This window comes from Mytilus galloprovincialis, chromosome 9 (assembly GCF_965363235.1).
Source record: "Mytilus galloprovincialis chromosome 9, xbMytGall1.hap1.1, whole genome shotgun sequence".
NCBI classification, from domain to species: Eukaryota; Metazoa; Mollusca; class Bivalvia; order Mytilida; family Mytilidae; genus Mytilus; species Mytilus galloprovincialis.
In genome coordinates this window covers 53,250,928-53,272,723 of record NC_134846.1, presented here as the reverse complement: position 1 = coordinate 53,272,723, position 21,796 = coordinate 53,250,928, and the positions used below count along the sequence as shown (strand labels likewise).

Below are 21,796 nucleotides of genomic sequence, written 5' to 3'. Positions count from 1 at the left end.
TGCAGTGTCTATTCATACAATGTCATAATAATACAACATGTTTTTTTATTTCTTATTTGATAATTACCTTATCAGCTATATGTATAGGATGACCACCTCCCATTAAGGAGTACACAGAAACATGTCCATCAAAAGAAGAACTAGATATAACACCAGGATTTCTGGGACACCATTGGACATCAAAACACCATTGTGTACTAGTTGGTAATTCATATATTACCTACAAAAAGAAAAAGAAGTTTAGACTATGAATTTAAAACCAGATGCTCCGCAGGGCGTAGCTTTATACGACCGCAGAGGTTGAACCCTGAACGGTTGGGGCAAGTATGGACACAACATTCAAGCTGGATTCAGCTCTAAATTTGGATTGTGATTAAATAGTTGACACAGCATAGGTTTCTGACACAGAATGAATGTGTTCTAATGAACTTAAAATTTGTGTTTTCTCTTAGAGCAATTCACTATGCTGTTGAATATTAATCCTCTCAAAAAAATGTTTGAAGAAATTTTCTTTTTTATTTATGAAATTTCAAATGAGAAAAATTGAACCCAATTTTTTTAATCACATCCCCCTTTCCCTTATTCCAAAACTAATCTCAATTAAAATTTCTAATGGAGTTTGCAACAATAACTACTCATTTAAATACATCATAAAATATTAAGATGTAAAAAAACTGCTTGTTATCACTGAATGGTAAAGATTATTTTAATTTATCAGTTGGTAGTAAAAAGTGAATATACATTGTATATTGTATATAACAAAGATTTAAGTTGATTCTGGACAAAGAAAGATAACTCCAATTAAAAAAAATCTTGCTATTGCACAATATTTTGCAATTAGATATTTCTTGCTTACTATTCTGGACAAAGAAAGATAACTCTAATTAAAAAAAAATTTGCTATTTCACAATATTGTGCAATTAGATATTTCTTGCCATTGTGCAATACTGTGCAATTGAAAAGACTTGCTATTGTACAATACTTAATATAATAATTTTAGATCCTGATTTGGACCAACTTGAAAACTGGGCCCATAATAAAAAATCTAAGTACATTTTTGGATTCAGCATATCAAAGAACCCCAAGATTTCAATTTTTGTTAAAATCAGACTAAGTTTAATTTTGGACCCTTTGGACTTTAGTGTAGACCAATTTGAAAACAGGACCAAAAATGAAGAATCTACATACACAGTTAGATTTGGTATATCAAAGAACCCCATTTATTCAATTTTTGATGAAATCAAACAAAGTTTAATTTTGGACCCCGATTTGGACCAACTTGAAAACTGGGCCAATAATCAAGAATCTAAGTACATTTTTAGATTCAGCATATCAAAGAACCTAACTGATTCATTTTTTGTCAAAATCAAACTAAGTTTAATTTTGGACCCTTTGGACCTTAATGTAGACCAATTTGAAAACGGGACCAAAAGTTAAGAATCTACATACACAGTCATGACAGTTAGATTCGGCATATCAAAGAACCCCAATTATTCAATTTTGATGAAATCAAACAAAGTTTAATTTTGGACCCTTTGGGCCCCTTATTATGTTGGGACCAAAACTCCCAAAATCAATACCAACCTTCCTTTTATGGTCATAAACCTTGTGTTTAAATTTCATAGATTTCTATTTACTTATACTAACGTTATGGTGCGAAAACCAAGAAAAATGCTTATTTGGGTCCCTTTTTGGCCACTAATTCCTAAACTGTTGGGACCTTAACTCCCAAAATCAATACCAACCTTCCTTTTGTAGTCATTAACATTGTGTTTAAATTTCATTGATTTCTATTTACTTAAACTAAAGTTATTGTGCGAAAACCAAGAATAATGCTTATTTGGGTCCTTTTTTTGCCCCTAATTCCTAAACTGTTGAAACCAAAACTCCCAAAATCAATCCCAACCGTTCTTTTGTGGTCATAAACCTTGTGTTAAAATTTCATAGATTTCCATTCACTTTTACTAAAGTTAGAGTGCGAAAACTAAAAGTATTCGGACGACGACGCAGACGAAGACGCCAACGTGATAGCAATATACGACGAAAAATTTTGCGGTCGTATAAAAATGACTATTGGAATTCAACATAATAACCCAAATGAAAGCATTATTATAAATTATAATGAGAACTGGTATAGTTAATTCCTTCTTTATGGTTAAACACTAAAATCTTGACTTTTTTGTATTTGTGTATAACACAATGAAATCATCAGTTGAGCAAATGCAACTGAAAATAACTGTATAATAGATGTATGGTTTTTCTGAAATCACAACATGTCTAATGGGAGGATGCAGAATGAATGGGATATAGATATACTTACTTCACCTCCAGGGACATCAGAGTTTGGATTCCAGCAGAGTATTCTGTTGTCTTTACCACAACTTAGTAATAAATCTGAATCCTGTGGACACCAAGCAATGTCTAAAACACCTCTGAAATAATATTCATACTTCATGATAGGCAACTTATAACTTAGATACTACAGTATTCCCTATGTCAATTAATTTTTTAGTGGAAAACAAAATCACAATTAATTTTCTTAGGGCTATTCCAGAAAAAAATGTATGGGGGGGGGGGGTTGGAAGGCAGTTTTTGTCAGCACCCGCCACCCAGACAATTTTAATTGAGAATTATAGTGCATTATAGTGTGAAAAGTTGCTCTGATAGCCATCACCCATGTATTATTAATATAATGTGCCTTCCAACCCCCCCATACATTTTTTTCTGGAATAGCCCTTAGTGGAAAATACGTAACTTTTATTAAGAAAGCTGCCATGTAACAATATGTTTTGATTCTTTCCCTTTTTTTTCTGTCATCATTAAGTTTCTACAATTGCCTCCATACAGTTCAAAACTTAAGATGGACTCTGTTTAATTTATTGAAATAGGAAATAAGTCTTTTCATCAGTATCATAACATTTAGAGTAATGTTTTCTTCCATCTTAATTAATCAAAATTATTATTGAAAAGAGTTTTAGCTAAAAACTGACCACGACAGTGAAATCATGCTTCAATGCCTCTGCTAACATTTATAATTTCTTAGTCTTTATGTTATTTATTTTTTTATTTTTGTTTTAATGAGCCCCCAAATACACCCCTTTTATGCATGATCTATGGATTACTGTTTACAATAATTTTACCTTTGATGATTTTCGAATGTTTTAACTGGTGATGTAGCATATCTGAGATCCCACATTTGTATGACTGGTGTGTGATCATCTTCTGAAGATAGACACATCTGTGTGGGGACATCTGGATGCCAAGCTACTTTACTACACTTAATCTGGAAAATAAAATACTTTTGTCAATAATGAATTCACAACTGTGTGGGGACATCTTGATGCCAAGCTACTTTACGACACTTAATCTGTAAAATAAAATACTTTTGTCAATAATGAATTCACAACTGTGTGGGGACATCTTGATGCCAAGCTACTTTACGACACTTAATCTGTAAAATAAAATACTTTTGTCAATAATGAATTCACAACTGTGTGGGGACATCTGGATGCCAAGCTACTTTACTACACTTAATCTGTAAAATAAAATACTTTTGTCAATAATGAATTCACAACTGTGTTGGGACATCTTGATGCCAAGCTACTTTACGACACTTAATCTGTAAAATAAAATACTTTTGTCAATAATGAATTCACAACTGTGTGGGGACATCTTGATGCCAAGCTACTTTACGACACTTAATCTGTAAAATAAAATACTTTTGTCAATAATGAATTCACAACTGTGTGGGGACATCTTGATGCCAAGCTACTTTACTACACTTAATCTGGAAAATAAAATACTTTTGTCAATAATGAATTCACAACTGTGTGGGGACATCTTGATGCCAAGCTACTTTACGACACTTAATCTGTAAAATAAAATACTTTTGTCAATAATGAATTCACAACTGTGTGGGGACATCTTGATGCCAAGCTACTTTACGACACTTAATCTGTAAAATAAAATACTTTTGTCAATTATTAATACACAATAACTACAATTTAAGGTTGGACACTAATGCTCCTGTCTCCTGTAAAATTCAATGGTTTGTAATTCCTTGATAAGAAATTTTTTGAAACCAAAAATTTTATCTTCATATCAACACTAGATTGATTGATTGTTGGTTGCTTTATGCAGCATTAGCACAAAAAGGCTATATCGCGGCGATATCAACACTAGACAATCATAAACTAAAAACCAAGACATTACAAACAAGAATGTCCAAAGTACATGGATGCCCCACTCGCATTATCATTTTCCATGTTCAATGGACCGTGAAATTGGGTAAAAAATCTAATTTGACCTTGAACGTAAAAAGATCAACAAAAAGGGAACATGTGTACTAAGTTTCAATTTGATTGGACTTTAACTTCATCAAAAACTACCTTGACCAAAAACTTGAACCTGAAACTCGCACTTTTAATTTCTATGTTCAGTGGACCATGAAAATGGTGTCAAAAGTCTAATTTTGTTTTAAAATAAGAAAGATCATATCATAAGGAACATGTGTACTAAGTTTCAAGTTGATTGGACTTCAGCTTCATCAAAAACTACCTTGACCAAAAACTTTAACCTGAAGTGGGACGAACGGACAGACAGACAAACGTACAGACAGAAGGACGCACAGACCAGAAAACATAATGCCCCTCTACTTTCGTAGGTGGGGCATAAATAGTCAGAGGACATTTGTTGAATTTTGTGAAGATGGAATCAAAGTGGTTGCAGTATAAAAAGGAAAAGATTAAGTACTTAAGGAGGTTCGCGGGTCTAAATCATTTATATAGGATTTGTCTATATTTTTCTATAAATAAACTTTATCTTATAGTTAATAGAAAAATAAAATAAAAAAGTGGGGTCACTGTTCATTTGCGCTCACAATCTGCCTTCGAAAGAAGCATACATTTTTGTAAAGGTGGGTTTTTTCTGTTGAAGTAATAGGAGAAATAAAGGTAATATCGAAATAAAAAAGAAATTTATAACAGAAATCGCTCAAATTTTACAATAATTTAGTTTAAGTACAGCTTATATGAAAATTATATTAAAAAATATAGGTCACCGATGAATTAAAAAAGATATTTCAACTTTAAAGCCAAAAAATGGCATTTTTCCACCAAAGGGAGATAATTTGGAAATTTTTCAATGATCTCTACATTTTAAAAGTCATCTGGGGCCAACACGAAGTGATTGTTTTGAATGATTTTTGTACCATATGATAAAGTAACAACTACAAAAGGTAACAAATTAAATTTGTAATGAAAACCATATGTTTAATTTTTTTCTGAAATTTTTATACCCTCGAGCCTCCTTAATTTTTTTAAAACTCTTACATGTTTATTTGCATCCAAAATATAGACGCTTGTCTTTGGTATAATTGAATTTAGTTAAATAAATTAATATGTTTTTAATTTGTGTGCGAAGAAGTTTTCTGCTAGCCTTGGTTAATACATTAACAGCTAAACAGCTTCTTTTGATTAGACTTTATACTTTAGCTATATCACTAAAAAGTTTTTAGTAAAAACCTCTACATGTTTCTCATTGTCTAAGCTGTTGATAGTTTGCCGACTGACATATTACCTACAGCTTTTTTATAAATATAAATACAAATGATTAAAAACATTTTTGTATTGATTTATCAGCTTGAATCAGCTTAAGTATACTGATTTGTCATGAAAGCTTAATATATTTACAGAAAATTGATTTTATAAATCCTGTGTTATTAAAATAATTGATTATTTAAATCCTGTGTTATTTACAAATAGGTGTTTAGTAACATTTCTGTAGGTAAACATGAAAATAGAAGAAATTTTGATGTATTCCTTTGATTTTAATATCAAATGTCCAAACCAAGGACATCTTTGAATTAATATTAAATGTCCCATCCCAGGACATATTTCAACCAATAGGAATTAAGATTTTTTTTCAAAATTTTCGATTTAATGTTCAAAAGTCATTTTACTTACTCTGGACATGCTGTCACTGACTTTGATGATTGGTTCATTTTTACGCAGATCCCACACAACACAACGAGAACCAAATGTTGATGCTAATATATGCTGTACTTGTTTGTTCCAACACACACAAGAAACTTCTTCTGGTGGCTATAAATATATAGAAGAAAGGTATACAAAATTTATGTTTTGCTTCAATTTTAAATCATTCACATGGTCCTTCAACCAAAATGAAGCAAACACTTATAAATAAAAACATGTTCGGTAACAATCACTGAAAATGTTAATCAATCTAATTTGACTGTTCTGAAATTGAAGTTTTCAATTAGTTTTTCCTCTTTGAGCAGTTCATCCTTTTCTTTTGCATTTTAACAATTGAATACCTTTCACATAAATTAATGGTCTTTATAAGAGAAAGTTGTTACTTTATAATATTGATTTCGGCATTTTTTTCATTCTATGTAAAACAGTACAGTACAACTTTCAATGAAATATGACATAAATTTATCTCAATATTGTGGATGAAAATTTGAAAGATTTAGAAAAAAATTGTAAGGGTTCCGCGGAACCCAGTGTCTCGTCTACTTTTGCTGTTAATCGCAGACTCAACAAAAATGAGGAAAAACATCAATAAAAATTTCCCTTTCGATACTGTCTTTTGATTGAAAGAAGCTTCCAAGTTTGGTAAAAATCCAGGCTAGTTTATGAATCTAATAAATGTTTTATAAACTTTAACTGCAGACTGTATGTAATGTTAACTGGAAGAAAAACTAAGTCCATTTATAAGTAAAATACAGGAAAAGTGGAAATGTATTTTTACAAAATTTTCTTCTTGATACTATCTTATGATCATAAGCAAGCTTCTGTCCAAGTTTGGTACAAATCATGGATAGTTTATGGAAGTTATTAAAATTTTAAAAACTTTAACCATAGAGTGAATGTAATGTTTCCTCACAGAAAAACTAAGTCCATTTATAAGTAAAATACGGAAAAAATGGAATTTTATTTTCACAAAATTTACTTCTGGATACTTTCTTATGATCATAAACAAGCTTCTGTCCATGTTTGGTAGAAATCCAGTACAGTTTAAGAAAGTTATTAAAATTTCAAAAACTTTAACCACAGAGTGAATATTTGTGTACGCCTCCGCCGCCACCGGAATGTAGGAACGCTTAGTCTCGCTTTTTTGACAAAAGTCGAAGGCTCAACAAAAAGATAATTTTTATATTGTCTCGTAAGGAAATTTTGTGTTGCCACACCTTCAATAACTAAAAAATCTAAATATATCTTACAAAACCAGGTTCAATCAACCATTTTGTTCTTAAAATCTCCTATACCAAGCCAGGAATATGGCAGTTGTTATCACATAGTCCTTTTATATGTATGTTAACGTTTGTTTTTGCAGCAGTTCAGTGTTTCTGTTATTTCAATTTGTTTCCTCATATAATTGATGTGTTTCCAGCAGGAGGTTTGTGACCCAGATTGGTTTCAGTTAAATCAATTTATGACTATTGAACAGCTGTATACTACTATTGCCTTTATCTTTATTAGTATATGTAAAGTATTTCCTATTGTAAAAAAAATATATGGTTTTATATGAACACTGTGCAACACTTTTACCTGTGACTTAGCTCCAGGTGTCATTGGACTTTCTGATTTATTAAGATCCCAGATAAATATCTCAGATTCAGATGCTCCAGAAGCAAGTAAATTACTCTGTAAAATAAAAATCATGTGTAAAATTATTTTCACACATAAATTAAAGATACAGTACTAGAATTGATTAAAACAAACTCAAATTCTAATTTAAATAAAATAAGACTATTGTAACTACTGTAAATTCAGAAATTATTGCTATGTTTTAACTATTGCGAAAAATGTGACAGGGTCATAATCTCAAAAGTTCAAAGTGGCATTTGGAATTTTTTATATGAATTAAACAGGATTTTTCTCAATATCGCAATAATTAGAATAGCATTTCAGTCATGCTTGCAATAATTTTTGAATTTACAGTATATGGCACATAATCTGGAACTGATTCTTGAAGAATAGAAGTTTTTACTTTCTGTATATATTGATCTAATTGAGTATGTAATGCTGGTTTTTATTTCAATGTTAAAGATTTACCTAGCTTAATTTTGTATATAAATTGTGATTTGTGAAAAGGGACATGTATGTGTTTTGTCCTACATGTATGTGATGAAAAGTGTATAATGCATTTCGTAATAATTAGTGAACATTGTCTTTTGGATAATAAAAATTGTTTATTGCCTTTTATGATCTAGAGTGTATAAGGCCACTGTGATTTGATACCACTATGCTAACCATGCTTTAACGCAATAACATGTTTATGTACTTGCCCAAAATGATGAACTTCCAAATTAATAAAAAGTTTCTTAGACTGCACTTTAAGACCTTGACATTTTTCTTTTTGATGAGGTCAATATATTGACCATTAAATGTATTTTAGTTTCTGAGTTGTTGGGTTGCTGTCTCACTGCTTTATACTCTGTCATTGCCTTGCATTCATATATTACATAAATAATGATTATACCTGAAAATTGTTAAAGTCTAATGCTTTGACAGCTCCAACATGCTTGTCTTGTTTGAATAATAATTTGTCTGATCCTTTGATCATGCTGGCTCCATCATAACAAAATAGGTTACCATTATCAGCACCTGCTACAATCACTCCTGACGATCCATCAGACATCCCATGGGAACCCCATACTACTTTATGGAATCTATGATAAATAAATAAGCATTTAAATAACAGCTATTTGTCTGACATCCCATGGGAACCCCATACAACTTTATGGACCCTATGATAAATAAATAAGCATTTAAGAGGCTGTCCAAGTAAATATCAGGCAAATCCTATATGGGTGGCACAACAAAAAAATATTTTCCCCACTGAATTTTTGGTTCCAATGCAAAGTTTATATCATACAAAAGATATATATGTCAAAGATATTTTTGAATCAACAGTGGATGGCTCAGAAAATGATTTTAAAGTTCACTAACAATGCAACAAAATTTTGTACAAAATGAAGAGTTATCTCCCCTTTTCAATGAATTTTCAGTGGTTTCCATGTATTTTTTTTCTCTTTATGTGTTGCAGTTAATAAAAAAAATAAATTTAACTTTGAGAAAGAATAAATTTGTGATTACAAATAGCTGAAAAAATTTTGAAAACAAAATATGTCATGTGCCACCCACTGCCTAGTTTTTCCATGGACACCCTCTTAAATACAGCTATTTGTCTGACATCCCATGGGAACCCCATACTACTTTATGGAATCTATGATAAATAAATAAGCATTTACAAGACAGGTACTGTGGATTCATTATTATTTGTTGGATACCAATTTTCTAGGGTTTGTGGGTACAGGTGAACCACAAATTTAAATGTTTAATGAAAAACAAATTTTCAATAGTTTTCATATGCACAGATGGGCAAAATTACATGTTTCGCTCAAACCATGGAAGTAATATTGGAAGGAATAACATCGTCGTCACTTCAAAGGTTTCATCTGCGTTACCGCCCATCTTTCAATAACTCGTTAATTGGTTCAATATCTGGCATGGAAGTTTATTCTCCGCATGTGATCGATCAAATCACTGACACTTATCGGTCATTTTCGTGTTCACGGAGAACTACGAACAGACAAGTTTTTGTCGAATATACATGCGAAGTAACCCGAATAGTCCATTCGTTACATTCCGTTGATGTACGCTGCCGAAAAGAGTCATTCGTTCAATTTTTATTTTAGTCCAATTTTTCCCTATTTTTGGTTAGTTTGAACTTAATAGTTAAAATCGACAGCTATCACATACGAAATTGGAGAACAAAGTTGTGTCATTTCAATTTTAAAATTTACAGACAATTAAAAAACCATTTCCGTATAAAGTTAAGAAGATGACTGTACAAAAAATACGTTTGGACACCCTTTATTACAAACGAAAAATCTAAATCTCTCGTGTATTTATAGTCAATTAAATTATTAACAATTCTAAACGGTTCTATCCTTCAATTTAAGTTCTTGATACATAAACTAATTTGTGTAAAAATGAATTTACCGTAAGACAGATAGATGCAAGCCCATTTCGTCGGTTTGTTATATTTTTTGCTGTATAGCTTATTATATTAATACAAGCATTCCACAATAAACACTTTTTAAATATATATTTACGAAAATATTATCCCCGTTTTAGTTGTCCAGTTTCAATAATGCAATCAATGACATTTATGACATATACATAAATTTAGAATACTTGAAAGTAAATATTATTTCATTCAATCTCGATAAACTTTGCACATTTCAACAGTAAAAAAATCTATGCCTACATTTGCCTACATTATTTTGTTAAACATCATGTGAAACCTGATCGATTCATCGGTATTTAACTGTTTAACTCGGGATCCGCTTTTAACCGGAAAATACTTTTAGAACAGTTTAAAACAAACGGTAAAAAGCAAAAATATGCTAAATTAAATACAATTTTCCATGTTAAACTGCTGTAGTTTGAACAATTCTCGTCCGTTTTTCAAGTTTTTTTTCACCATTCGATTTCTTTCTAAAGGTAGATATTCTATGTGATACAGCGCTACCTTGTTATTAATAAACTAGGGATTTCCCACAGGTGCGCTATAATTACCGGACTCGATAAAACCACGTGACTGATAAGAAATTCCAGATGCCTTTTACAACCGCGGTAACGCAGATAGTAACCAAAGGCGTCTTACCGCTGAGACTATAATTGGATGAAATCGTATGACTTTAGTACAGAGCTCAGCATGCTATAAATACATGCTAATTAGTCGTTGTTATTCCTTCTAAATATTACTTCCATGCTCAAACCAAGAAAATAAATGAATCCACAGTATTTGTCTGACATCTGATGGGAACTCTATACAACATTATGGAACTTTAGGAAAAGGTTATAATCACTTAAAAAAAAATCAAATTAAATTATTTTTGTTACCAGTAACCTTAAAGCTGAAAGTATTTATAAAGTGTTTCACAATTTAGTACTCAATCATGACTTTGGCAGTGATAGATAATAACCATCTAATCAGCAATTAAGAGGTTATTTCCTATTTTTCCTTTTAAATAGTGTGTTTTGTGTGGTTTTTTCTTAATGAAAATTAATTGTTTTTAAAGTTTCTAGGGACTTCTATTATCTATAAGGATGTCATCTGAATTCACATGAAAATTTTAAGAAGAGATTCTTGTTAAATTTAAGTGAGCAAATTTTGCCTGTGGGCTGTAAATATTTTACTGCAACACATATTTACCTATGTTCTGATGGTATACTGGCCACCAATGGCATATGGAGTGATGAATCTGACAAATCCAAATGATAAATTTCTAAGGCTGCTGTGGTACTGCAATAAAAAGTTGACATCAAATCATTGCTATTAAAATGACAAACTTTTTTTGTACACTTTTCCTTTTTACTTTTAATAGAAAGTATTTATTTCAAGAACTTGCATTTTCTGATAAAGCTGGAGTGCAACATATACCTGTATACTACTCTGTTTGGCCAGAGCTCCAGATAAAATGCGTATTTGCGTGATCACGCAATACAAATGATAAAAAACCCAATGCAATTGCCCATTGCAGGGTTCAAGAACCCAATTAGTTCAAAGGAAAACCCAATCATATGCCAAAACCATGAGTGCTCAACCCTTTTATTGGCTACCATTTTCGTTATTTACCCTTATCTGTTTAGTCGTCACGTAAATCTATTTGTATAATATTTATAATTGGAAATGTCCTTTTGTTCTAAAAATAGATCCCTGCATCAAGTAGCTGAAATGGGTCCCTGCTGGAATTTTCCGTTGCCCAAAGGTACACATGTTTTTGAAAACATTTCGATCTTCTCGGCGTTTATCCAATTAGCGTGTGTCATTTTGACATATTTTTTTCGAATTGCTCGGGATTTATCATAACATACATTGAATTAAAACGAAAGTGAATGTCTGGTAAAAATATTGAATAGAAGCATGTTTTCAACTTCTTTTGAATAGCTGAGGGAAAGTTATGATGATAACAAGACTCAGCAAGTGATTTTAGGAAGCGTCCATCTAACGCACGGGCGTGTTTGCGTAACTTAACGAGAACATTGCTAATAAACACAGGGTTTCGTCAAAAACAAACTCAGTTGGAAAAAGTGAAAGGCCAAATCATGATATGTAGTTGGAAAGCATCGGAAACCAAAAGTTCTAATAAGGGATCACTTAACCCAGATTTATGTAAATTGAATAAAACAAAAACATTCTAGTATAGTTAGAGTTTATATACTATTTTTTTTCATTTTACGGTTAATGAGTGATAAAAAATTCTGAGATGAGTGTCTGTGAAAACACATATCCATTTTTTACAGTTTATATAAGTTGTGAGAAAAAAAAAAACTAGCAGCAGGTTTGAAACTGGACACAAATATAACCTACAATTGCTCTTCAGTGAATAAACCAAATAAAATAGCTAGCACGTATACAAAGAAAGAAACATATTTAAGATGCAAAAACATCTGGGGTTGATATTGCCTAAATAGGTATTCAATATTGTGTTGATGTAAAAACCCAGTACATTAAGGAGCTTGGTGGTGAAAAACCCAATTTGATATTAACTTGAGGGGTGAATTTGAATTGATAATGCAATAAAAAACTTAATCACCCAATTACATAAGAAAATGGTGGGTAAAAACCCCAATTTGTGAATTCTTATCTGGAGCTCTGGTTTGGCCAACTGAATTTAATGCGTTGGATGCTAAATACTGGTTCCTGTTTTGAAAGTTCTGATTCTTAACAAAAGACTTTTCAGTACATAAGGTTATCATGATTATTTATTTCATGAAGTAGCACACTCTACATGTACCACAAGTACAAATGTAGTTGAACTTATAACAGACATAAGTTATTATCCATTACAACTTGAATGTGAGTACATGTATATATTACTGAGCATCATGTATTTGTAGATATAAATTTATAGATGTGTAAAATAGATACATAGTTTCATCATGTGCTGAATTGGCTCACTAAGAAGACGTTGTTAAAAACTTTTTGTAATTCCACCAAGTGCTAAATTTTCTTACTGAGAAGACATTCCAGAATTCTCACTAGAATATTTTGTGTACTTCAATATATCAGGGATGGGGTAATCGTAATCTGTAATCGTAATCGATTGTAATTGATTACATTTTTTCAAGTAATCGACAGTAATCTGTAATCGAAGACATTTTCGATTACATGTAATCGTAATTTAATCGATTACAGCAAAAATTTGGATGTAATCATCGATTACTTTTCGATTACATTTCGATTACTTTAGTAAAATAGCTTGATGAAAAATAACCTATTTCAGAGGAAAATATGTATGTTATCCCTTTGTAGTACAGATAAAATATTATGCATCAACAATACTTGAAGGCTAAGCAACTGCCTTATTTCTATCTATTGTCTTAAGCTGCATTATGAGCAACCAGATCCCCTACCTAAATTTACTTTATATCTAGCTTTTGAAACAAATGGATGTATGTGCTTGTCAATAATTCAAGAGCTATGATATTAAAATAAGAAAATAGATTTAAAATAATAAAATAGATCTTAAATAAGAAATGTGTCTGTCTTTTGTTAAGTTCTGTACTAAATTTTTTAAAGTAGTCAGCTTATTTGTATTAAATTTCCTGAAAACATCATTTTCAATCAGAGTTGAAATTAAAGCTTAGAATAGATACACATTTGATTTCTTAAATGTTATGATATACACGCATGTAAATAAATTAAATTAAAAAAGAACACAAAATCCTTTTAACAATGAACCAACAGCAATGCATTGCAATTCTTTTAAGAAAGAGATACATGTATCCCTTTGACACTATAAATATATTTTGTATATAATGATTGGAGAAGGTAAAAAATCTTAACAACATTTTTGCCTTTACTAATGAGATGATCAAAGTCTTCTAATCAATAACAACATACTTTGTTCTTATTTCAATTATCTTATGTCTAATAAAGAAGGAAATTTACAATATTTAGCCCCAGGTTATAAATTGTATTCCAGTGGCAGTTAAATAATCTGTAATTAGGGTGGTTATTTAAACAAAAGGTTTAAATCATGCATGTCATTATCATGATTATAAAAATAATTTTTGATCTTAAAAATTAGCTGAACTAATTAATTATTCTACTTTTTTTTGTATTTCCTTAAATTACATTATAATTAACTATGCTAAAATATTTTGTATTTAAAGAGTAAAAACAATAAAGCCAACGTAAGTCAGTAAGAAAGCAAAACTTTTGAAAAACAATTAGTTATGATTTAGTGATTGTTGTAATGCGATGACATCTTTCATTTATGTTGAAAGTCAAAATTTTAAGATTTTTTAAATATTTCTAATCTTCATTAAGAGATTTGATCTAAAAAATAGCTATTAACTTATAATTTAGAAACAATGCTTTAAATGATACATTTGGTAAATTTCTTAATTTCCATAAAACAAATGTTGAGCAATATAATTGTGTTTTACTCATGTTATTTTTTTGTTGAAATGTTGAAGCATGTAATTGACAGTAATCGAAAAGTAATGTAATTACTTTTGATAAAGTAATCGATTGTAATCGATTACATGCTAAAATTTGAGTAATTGATTATTAATCGATTGCACAAAAATCTTTCATGTAATCGATTATTAATCGATTACATTTGTCAGTAATCGTGCCCATCAATTTTTTTAGGTACATTGTACTACATGTATGAACATATTCGATCTAAACATTGAAAAACCAAAGATGACTGATGATCTAACTGATGGATGGAGGTAAAGAAAAATAGCCGATTTCAAATTTATTCATTTCTAAATATGGTTCTAAATTGGTCTCATTATACAGATTAATACCTAAATGTTGCATCCAGCTGTTGTGCAGCTGTACCTGCCACAACATAAACTGGAAACTGCTTCTCTGGTGACCAAGCCACATTGGCTGTTTTGTCTATTTCTTTTACCCTCATGTTTTGGATCTGTAAATAAAAATTACATGTGTACAATATTAATTTGTAAATATCTTTCCCAATAGACATTTACAAGTTGGTTGCATTTCCCTCAAAAACTTTTACTTTTAGTGAATAACTTTAGTGTGTTTAGGGGAATTGTCACTTTCCCTGTTTAGAAAGAGGTTGAAAAAATATGATGCTATATAATATTGCACAAATTGTTCACCAAATCAAATTCTTATACCTGCTCATCAGCACTGAGCCACAGTTCCGCAGCTATGCTGTCATTAACAGATAGTGGACTTACTGAAGTGAGCAATTTATAAATCATTCATTTAAGTACAAAAATAGGGCAAATTAGAAAATCTGTGTTTTTGTAGTTTTATTAAAATTTCAAACATTACAGGTTTAGATCTACATGTAATTATTAGTAAAAGTAAAAGAACTTCACTCTGTTACACTGAACAGGAGATTTGTCTTCTTCCAGTTAAGCGGCCGCAATCAACTGTCTGATTATTCTACACTTGGAACTTTAAGGAATTAGGTCCCTTTTAACATGTTTAGAAAATCCTGGGATTGCTGCCGATTTTTAGTAAGCGTGACACATTAAAGTCAAATCATTGTGCCGTGAAAACAGGAAAAAAATTCTAGGGGGACAAGGGAAATTACAAAAAAAATGAGAAGTGGGATACAGGAATCTGACAAAACAGTAAGGCAATCAGAACCCCCCAAATGAGACCCCCACTAGAGCATACTGCACAGGTTTGTTTGAATTCAACAGTTGCTTTGAGGTGTAAATACAGCCTTTTTTGTTGAATTTGCTACATTTTGTTTTGTAATACATTTTGCTAAGGAAGTAAAAATCGTTTAATATCATGGAAACCTTAGGTGATTTACTAACACTTCATCATCACATAAATATGGTATAAATAAAACGAATGAAAAACACAAAAATGACCTAAATAGAGCATAAAATAATGAATTTGTGTACAAAAATGATACCGGCGACTGTCAAATAACACATTTTTACCTGATTTTTCACCCAACAGTATTTGTCTGGGATGAGATAAAATCCTTGCTCAGTAGCTAATTGTATGGAAGATTTATAGTTTATGTAAATCAATTGTTAAATAACACGTTTAAACGATGAAATTGACAGTTCCACGTCTGTCTGCATACCAACGTGGCAAAGGAAGCATATCCCAGCATTCCATCTACTTCCGTCATCTAGAGATTGCGATGCAAATCTGTCTCAAAATATTTATAAAAAAAAAACTAAAATAAACCCAACACTAATTTTCTTAAAATACCTTGCGAAAATGAAGATTTTACTATAAATATATGTATTTTTCAAATAATTGATAAAATGTAAGGGTAGCCGTAATACTTTTCAAGCTACAATACGTACAAAATTGCAAAATTTTCCATTGAGTGTTCACGAAAAAAAAACACATTTCTATGTATAAAAAGAAATCTATGTTAATAATGAACTTGTTTTCTTACTACAAGTAAAACTGTGACATTTTCCTGTCATTTCAATAATTTATTTTACGAAAAGAGTTATCTCCCCTTAAATTTTCAAGTTGAAAAAATGATCCTAAACAACACAAGTATTTGGTATTTGCTTAAAAATTCTATATAATGCAATAAATCACTGATTTTTCTGTATACAAATGAAAAGCCTTACTATTTATTTGCAAATCTGTCTCCAAATTTGCAAATTTAGAAAAGAACTAAACCGATTCAAACTCCATACAGCGTTATCGTTCGGGTCATACTTCCCTTTCTCTCTGTAAAGAAGCGTAGCCAGATGTCACCACTGTTTCGGAGTTTGAAATAACCCGAATAATTCAGTCGTTATATTCCGCTGATCTACGAAGGCTACATTAACGCCTGAACGTCTTCCTCGATCAAGACCGTCAACCGGAAAATTCACACCGCTTTGCAATATGGGAATTTTGATTTAAATTGGCAGCTAAAGAAGGAGGAGTTCCGGATGTTAATTGATGATAAATGATGTAAACTGATGTTAATTGATGTTAAATAATTATTATCGGATTTGTGTTAATTGAACACACGTGTTTAGTAAGACAATTTCAAGAGAGTTGCGCAGACTCATATCCTGATCGCCGCTGATTGGCTCTCTCTCACAGAGAGCAGGCGACGCGGCCAATGATCACAAGGAGTTCAAGCCCTCGTGTGGGAGAAAATCGGACACGGAAAGGGCTTGAATTATTCGAGTTAAGTTTGAAACCGATTGTGTCATTGTCAAGAATCAGTCCGGTCGACATTGCGCATGCGTGAATTCAGATACCCTACATGGAGACAATCGTTATATAGAAGTTATATGGAAAATAATCTTTATAAGACGATATTCAATTTTCTTCCCGGTTGTTTTTTAGCTGTTGTGATCTCCAGAAGCCTTAATGTGTCTTCTTTTTAATGATATAAATTATTTTAAAATAATGTTTAAACTTCATGCAACAAATTTAGATTTTTCATACAGTGATGTCAAATGGCTTACATTTGCCGTTATTCTTACAGAAAATGTCATTTTTAGGGAAAGTGGTCAGCTTTGAAAAAATAAATAAAATACTTTTACTGATGACATTCCTTAGCTGTTGTGACCAAGAGAAAGATGAAAAGTTATAGTTTAATGTGGTGTAGTTTATTTTTAAATTGGTTATCATCTCCTTGCACCAAATTTGATTTAAAAGTAAGCGATTTTAAGTTTTTATTCTATCAATTTCTATTTGACAACAGGATACATTGTTTGTGTAAACAGATAGTAGCCTGTTACACAATCTTGTTTATACAGTCATGCTGAGACATAATAATTCATGTGATATAGTGTAAACGACGTTTTGTATTAACTTGGTTTAGGGCTGAAGGAATTACAAAACAATAAATAATATGAAATTCACGTTTTTATTATTGAAGTTAATTATATATTCAAAGTTTTTGTTTGTGTTTGTTATCACGTGCAGGGGCGTAGCTAGGCAATTTTGATGTGTACGCAATGCCGGAGAAGGAAGTCATACGGCAGGGGGTTTGGGGGCCGCTGAAGGCCCCCAGAAGCTCTGGGATAAATGGTGCAAAATCCTGCATTCTCGCATTTTCCGAGGACTTAAAATGACCTCACAGAAATATCACTTTCAGGAGAAACAAGTCAAAGTCTTTGGAAATAAATAATCAAAGAAACCCGTTTTGTTGGCTTAACAATTTGTTTTTTTTCCTTGTTAGGTATATTTTATTTGTTACCTAATCATGCTGAACCCACTTTACATTAGAAAACAACATTAGAAAACAAACTAATTTCTAAGCCAACACTGTGCAACTTAAATGGTATTTTTTTTTATTGAGAAAATAGATTATACATACATGTAAATTCGAATCACATAAATTTATGTTTCATTTTATGAGTGAACAAGCAGTGTTTTTAGCTTTTTTTCTCTCTCAAAGTTAATTCTGAAAAATCAATGCCCATTTCCTTTCTTTTTTTCTACTAAAGATGTCCAAAACCGTGTCTGCTTTATTTTTTTTTTCTCGGTATATGTTCAAAAGACCGAGTCCAGATAAACGATTCGTTTTCATTGTATTTCTTAAGTAGGTCTTCATTCTTCTCATTCTACTAAAAGACCGCTCTGCCGTTGCCGTCGAGACCGGCATACATGCAAGTACATTAAATATCTGAAAGATTCCCGGGTATAAATTTTATAAGTTTGGAATCTTCAGAAAAGATGTCAGGGTAAAGAGGCATAGAAGACGTGACAATTGTATTTTGACACCCGGAGGACTCAGCTATTTTAAATTGTTTGCATCAGCAACAGAATCACGATGCTGGTTTCGTAAATGAAAAGGGAAGGCTAGTTTTTCGGAACGGAATATAGCTACAAAGTGATCATTAACATTTTTGTATATTTTTTTATTAACTTCCTTACTTTAGTTAAATTCTTACTAGATTTACCATATTTTTATTTTTGTGAAATTTTCGATGTGTACGCAACTGCGTTTTTGCGTACGGGTTGCTACGCGCCTGACGTGCTTATAGCCGATGTTAAATAAAGTATGAGAATAAAAGCCAGAATTGGTATCTTCAACGTATACATACATGCGGCAATCGTAATCTAAAAGTTAACGCATTGTATTAAATAGCTGCACGTTCAACTGAGTGTTTAATCAATACACAATCACATTTTTTTTGTAATTAATGGGATTAAATAGTTTCTATTCATATTTGGTAAAAAAAAAGAGTTCAGCAGTAGCTGTATGATGGCAGATTGTCAATGAGACAACTCTCCCAGTGACTAGTTGCATTTTAACTGGTCCTTTTGACTCTTTTTCGTAACAATACTTGTATAACCTTTTTAAGGCTATTTTCTCACGATTTGAGTACACAATCATAAAGGAGAACAATTCCATTTCGTCGCACTTTAACAGTGCATGCATAAAACAGCATATATAATACACCACTGAATTCGACCACTTGATACGGCAAGTTAAAATCAGATAATAGATTTTCCTTCAAAACCAAGTTTCTGTTATTGATTTCTTAAAACTAAATATACGAATAATGTGTGCGCACAATACATTAGAAAGTTAACCCCTTTTAAGACACGTTTTACCATATGATGATATAAATTTACATTCGCCGTCAAAAAGAAACTTGTTAATGACTAAAATAATCGAAACTAACATATATATCTAAATACAACAGTATTCTTGTATAAAATGAAAATAAACTGCTGTTTATAGAATTGCCTTGTCATTTTATTTTATCCCAAGCTCTTCAACAGAATTAAAATTCATTGAACCGAAACAATATTAAATAAAAAGTCAATAATTTCTTCACAAAATGATAAAGATAGCTTTGAACAGGTACTTGTATGACAATTAACATGTCAGCTTCAGGCTATATACCTGTGGATACTCGCGGTGGATATATGGTGGAAACGATGCTAGAATCTTGTATTATTTTATTAAAAACAGGAAAGGGTCAACAAATATGACATTTCCGAGATTTTATTTTGAGACATGATTTAAGTGTGTTAATTGTCAGAACGTAGATACAAACAAAATGTAGAATCTGCTTTTGAAATGACGCTTTCTCACTATCTTCGTGCAACCGTATAAGTTACTGTATGGCTTTTATCAATTATCTTAACCCATATCGTATATTAGCTTTATAACTTCAATAGAATTGAGAATGGAAACGGGAAATGAGTTATAAAAAGAGGCAACAACCCGACAAAAGAACAACCCATAGTCACCAATGGGTCTTTAACGCAAAAGGGGGGGGGGGGGGGGGGGGGGTGATATTCAATACAATAATGTTAGTTCTATATATAATTTAGCGAAAAGACCGTCACACAAAACTCCGTAACATATAAAAAAAAATGAAAAAAAACACACACACACATAAGACTAACAAAATTTCTGTGTCATATTTTCTCAGGCTTGTGGATAACAAGAAACGGCAACCTCATAATAACAAATAATTTGTTCCTGACTTTATAAAACAAAACTAGAAACCGTGGCATTCGGCGGGGTTAAAAATGTTTGTGAGTGCTCAAATTTATCTGTGGTATAAAAGCACAACACAAGACCAAACTCTCAAAATTAGTAGGGAAATGCTTCCCTGTACATTGGGCAAGAAACTTATCTACAGAATACAAAAGATCTAAAGTACCGATTTGAAGATAAGTTATCTACCAGTACACATCGAACATACATATGAAAACAAAACAAAAAATGTGATACGATTGCCAATAAGACAACTGTCCACCAAAGTTCAAACAAAAAAAGTAAAATCACAAAAATACTGAACTCCGAGGAAAATCAAAACGAAAAGTCCGTAATCTAATGGCAATATCAAATGATAAAACACATCAAACGAATGGATACATGTAACAACTGTCATATTCCTGACTTGGTATAGGTAGTCGTATCCAACTATAGACAACCGTACGGTCTTCAATATTGACGGAAAAAACATACCGTACGTATAGTCTGATATTAAAGGCCCCAACATCAAAAAAATATGGAATTATTTAATTGAGAAAACAAACGGCCTCATTTATCAAAAGAATTTACGAAAAACAAATCAGAACTCGCGGAATTGTGCTGTTATCCTCACTCAAAGCACAGAAGTAATATTACTCCCATGCTCAAATTGAGTGTACATTTAATAATTATTAACTGTCAATGAATTTTAAAATTGAATTAAACGACAGACATTCCGAATTCTCAAGGTACCTGTTATATATATAGAATCTATACACATAAACAAAAAAAAAAAGACTCGTAAGACAACGACATTTCGGCCAATTGTGTTACTTGAACTAAAATTTCAAATACATTTCAGTCAGTTTGATGATCAATCCATTTTGAATAAGAAAATATAATTTATTTATATGCATTTTTCATTTACCAATTTGGGTCAAACATCTTGCGCCGTTTTAATGTTTCAACTAGGACTAAGAAACTAATTCAGTAGTCCCCGGTTTCAACAAAGATCGGAACTCCGGCCTTCAATTAATTTTACAAATTGAACCAAAAATTAGAAAACATGAATCAAAATTATTTTAGTGATAACATCTGGTATTGGTTTTCACTGAAGTTATCTTACAGACCAGCGGGTGTTCAACCCCTTAAATGTGCGTCTTATCGCAATTGTCAAATTATCTAGTAACCCCATGTGGAGCGAGGATGTATTATCGTCCTTGTCGATACAAATAATTGTTATCAAATTGAGTTATCTCCCTTAAACCGGACAGATTCTTGGCAATGACTGCGATTGTACAAGCAAGATGGCGGTATACCATGAATCTACCTGAAATC

The 21,796-nt window shown here is 31.5% G+C and overlaps 1 protein-coding gene across 3 annotated transcripts in view; it reads right to left on the bottom strand.

Annotated features, from left to right (window-relative positions):
- The window catches only part of LOC143045285 (protein transport protein Sec31A-like), a 37,690-nt gene extending 21,521 nt beyond the window's left edge, over positions 1–16,169 (bottom strand). For 2 of the 3 annotated variants that reach the window (XM_076217668.1, XM_076217670.1), the window contains exons 1-9: positions 15,987–16,169; positions 14,862–14,983; positions 11,251–11,340; positions 8,506–8,695; positions 7,572–7,667; positions 5,964–6,101; positions 3,141–3,283; positions 2,321–2,432; positions 68–220 (exon numbers count right to left, since the gene is read on the bottom strand). In XM_076217668.1, coding sequence (XP_076073783.1) covers positions 68–220; positions 2,321–2,432; positions 3,141–3,283; positions 5,964–6,101; positions 7,572–7,667; positions 8,506–8,695; positions 11,251–11,340; positions 14,862–14,974 — 1,035 coding nt within the window. In that variant the 5' untranslated portion in view covers positions 14,975–14,983; positions 15,987–16,169. The remainder of the gene's footprint in view (positions 1–67; positions 221–2,320; positions 2,433–3,140; positions 3,284–5,963; positions 6,102–7,571; positions 7,668–8,505; positions 8,696–11,250; positions 11,341–14,861; positions 14,984–15,986) is intronic. The other variant, XM_076217669.1, reaches the window with a different exon arrangement.
- Positions 16,170–21,796: the final 5,627 nt, after the last annotated feature.